This window comes from Bactrocera latifrons, unplaced genomic scaffold (genome assembly GCF_001853355.1).
Source record: "Bactrocera latifrons isolate USDA-ARS-PBARC rearing strain unplaced genomic scaffold, ASM185335v1 scaffold_384, whole genome shotgun sequence".
Taxonomy (NCBI): Eukaryota; Metazoa; Arthropoda; class Insecta; order Diptera; family Tephritidae; genus Bactrocera; species Bactrocera latifrons.
This window is the reverse complement of record NW_017537028.1, coordinates 181,775-183,597: the sequence shown is the minus strand read 5'-3', so window position 1 is coordinate 183,597 and position 1,823 is coordinate 181,775. Positions and strand designations below refer to the sequence as shown.

Sequence of the window (1,823 nt, the reverse complement as noted above, 5' to 3'; positions counted from 1 at the left end):
TTACGAGGATGATATGTCAGAAGACATTTTGCATCGAGTTCGTGTCCATTCAGAGAATCCCCATCTTGATATGAATGAAGAGATGCACAACCACACTTTGGTTTTGATAGAAGACATGTGTTACCTCATGTGCGGCAGTTTGTTAGCCAGGTTAGTAATGACGTCGCCTGATCCTGGAGTAAACGACGCTTACGAACGAGAATTGCAGCGTGAACGTGAATACGACACAAATGCATTAAGCCAATTGGTTCGAACGAACGGATTCATTGTTGAATCCTCAACAAAAAGATGTGTACGATACGGTGATGAAGGCAATTGATAATGGAAATGTCGGCATGATTTTCCTTGATGCGCCTGGTGGAACTGGAAAGACATTCCTCATATCATTGATTTTGGCTGCAGTTCGTGCAAAATCAGAAATTGCTGTAGCAGTTGCTTCTTCTGGAATAGCGGCAACGATGTTGAAAGGTTACCGAACCGCTCATTCTGCATTAAAATTGCCATTAAAACTGCAAGCGGTTGAAGATCCGAAATGTAACATAGCGAAACATTCCGCAATGGCCAAAGTTTTGGTAGCAAGCAAAATCATTATCTGGGACGAATGCACAATGTCGCATAAACGCGCGTTAGAAGCTCTGAATCGCACTATGAAAGATCTGCGTAATGACGCAAGACATTTTGGGGGTGCATTGATTTTASTCTCAGTCGATTTCCGGCAAACACTACCAGTAATACCACGATCGACCGCTGCCGATGAGATCAATGCTTGCCTCAAATCATCACCATTGTGGCGTTATGTGTGGAAACTCCAGCTGACGACAAACATGCGAGTTGCATTGCTAAAGGATTCATCTGTCAAACTGTTCTCCAATCAACTGCTAACTATCGGTAATGGTCATGTTCCTGTCGACGCATCGAATAGATTCATTTCGTTCCCGCCAAATTTTTGCAATTTCATCTCAACGAAAGAGGAGCTCATCAACAAAGTGTTTCCGAACATCATTGCTAACCACAAAAACTACGATTGGTTGAACGAAAGAATAATTTTAGGATGTGGATCACTTAAACATCAAAATTCAAAATCAAATCGATGGGACACTGTTTTCCTTCAAATCTATCGACTGTTTAACAAATGAAGTCGAAGCAACCAACTACCCAACTGAGTTTTTGAATTCATTGGATGTGCCTGGCTTGTCACCGCACAATTTACAATTGAAGGTTGGTTCAGTCGTCGAAGTTCTCATTGCGAGAATTCCAATGATCCCAACCGATATKCCATTCGAGTTTAAGCGAATCCAATTTCCAATTCGTCTCGCTTTCGCCATGACAATAAATAAATCACAAGGCCAATCATTGAGTCTTTGTTGCCTGAATCTGGAAAATGCATGTTTTTCACACGTACAACTGTATGTCGCATGTTCCCGAGTTGGAAAACTATCTTCTTTGATCCTTTTCGCACTTGACAACAAAACGAAAAATATCGTTTATCACAGAGTGCTTCAACTAWATTACCTAAAAATAATTTATATGGCAAAACAACGTTTGCCGGGTCAGATAGTACATACATATGTAAAAATAAGTTGGCTTTTGGTCTGTTTGCCATAGCTGACTTTGCACGAAATGAAAAATGGCTTGAACCTCTTTGAAGGGAATCCAAAGAGGATGTTTTCAGAAAATGGTTAACTATTAACCGACTTACGAGCGTAAATTCAAAAAAAAAAAAAAAAAAAAACATAAATTACTTACTTATAACCGCGAATGTTAAATCTATACAAAGAATGTTATTAAATACAAGTATTTAGCTAAGCTAACAACGACAGGGG

General features: G+C 39.7%; 1 protein-coding gene across 1 annotated transcript; it reads left to right on the top strand.

Annotated features, from left to right (window-relative positions):
* Positions 1-305: 305 nt before the first annotated feature.
* On the top strand, positions 306-1,136 carry LOC108972180. Its single transcript, XM_018938692.1, has one exon. The coding sequence runs from the start codon at positions 306-308 to the stop codon at positions 1,134-1,136; it is 831 nt and encodes a 276-aa protein (XP_018794237.1).
* Positions 1,137-1,823: the final 687 nt, after the last annotated feature.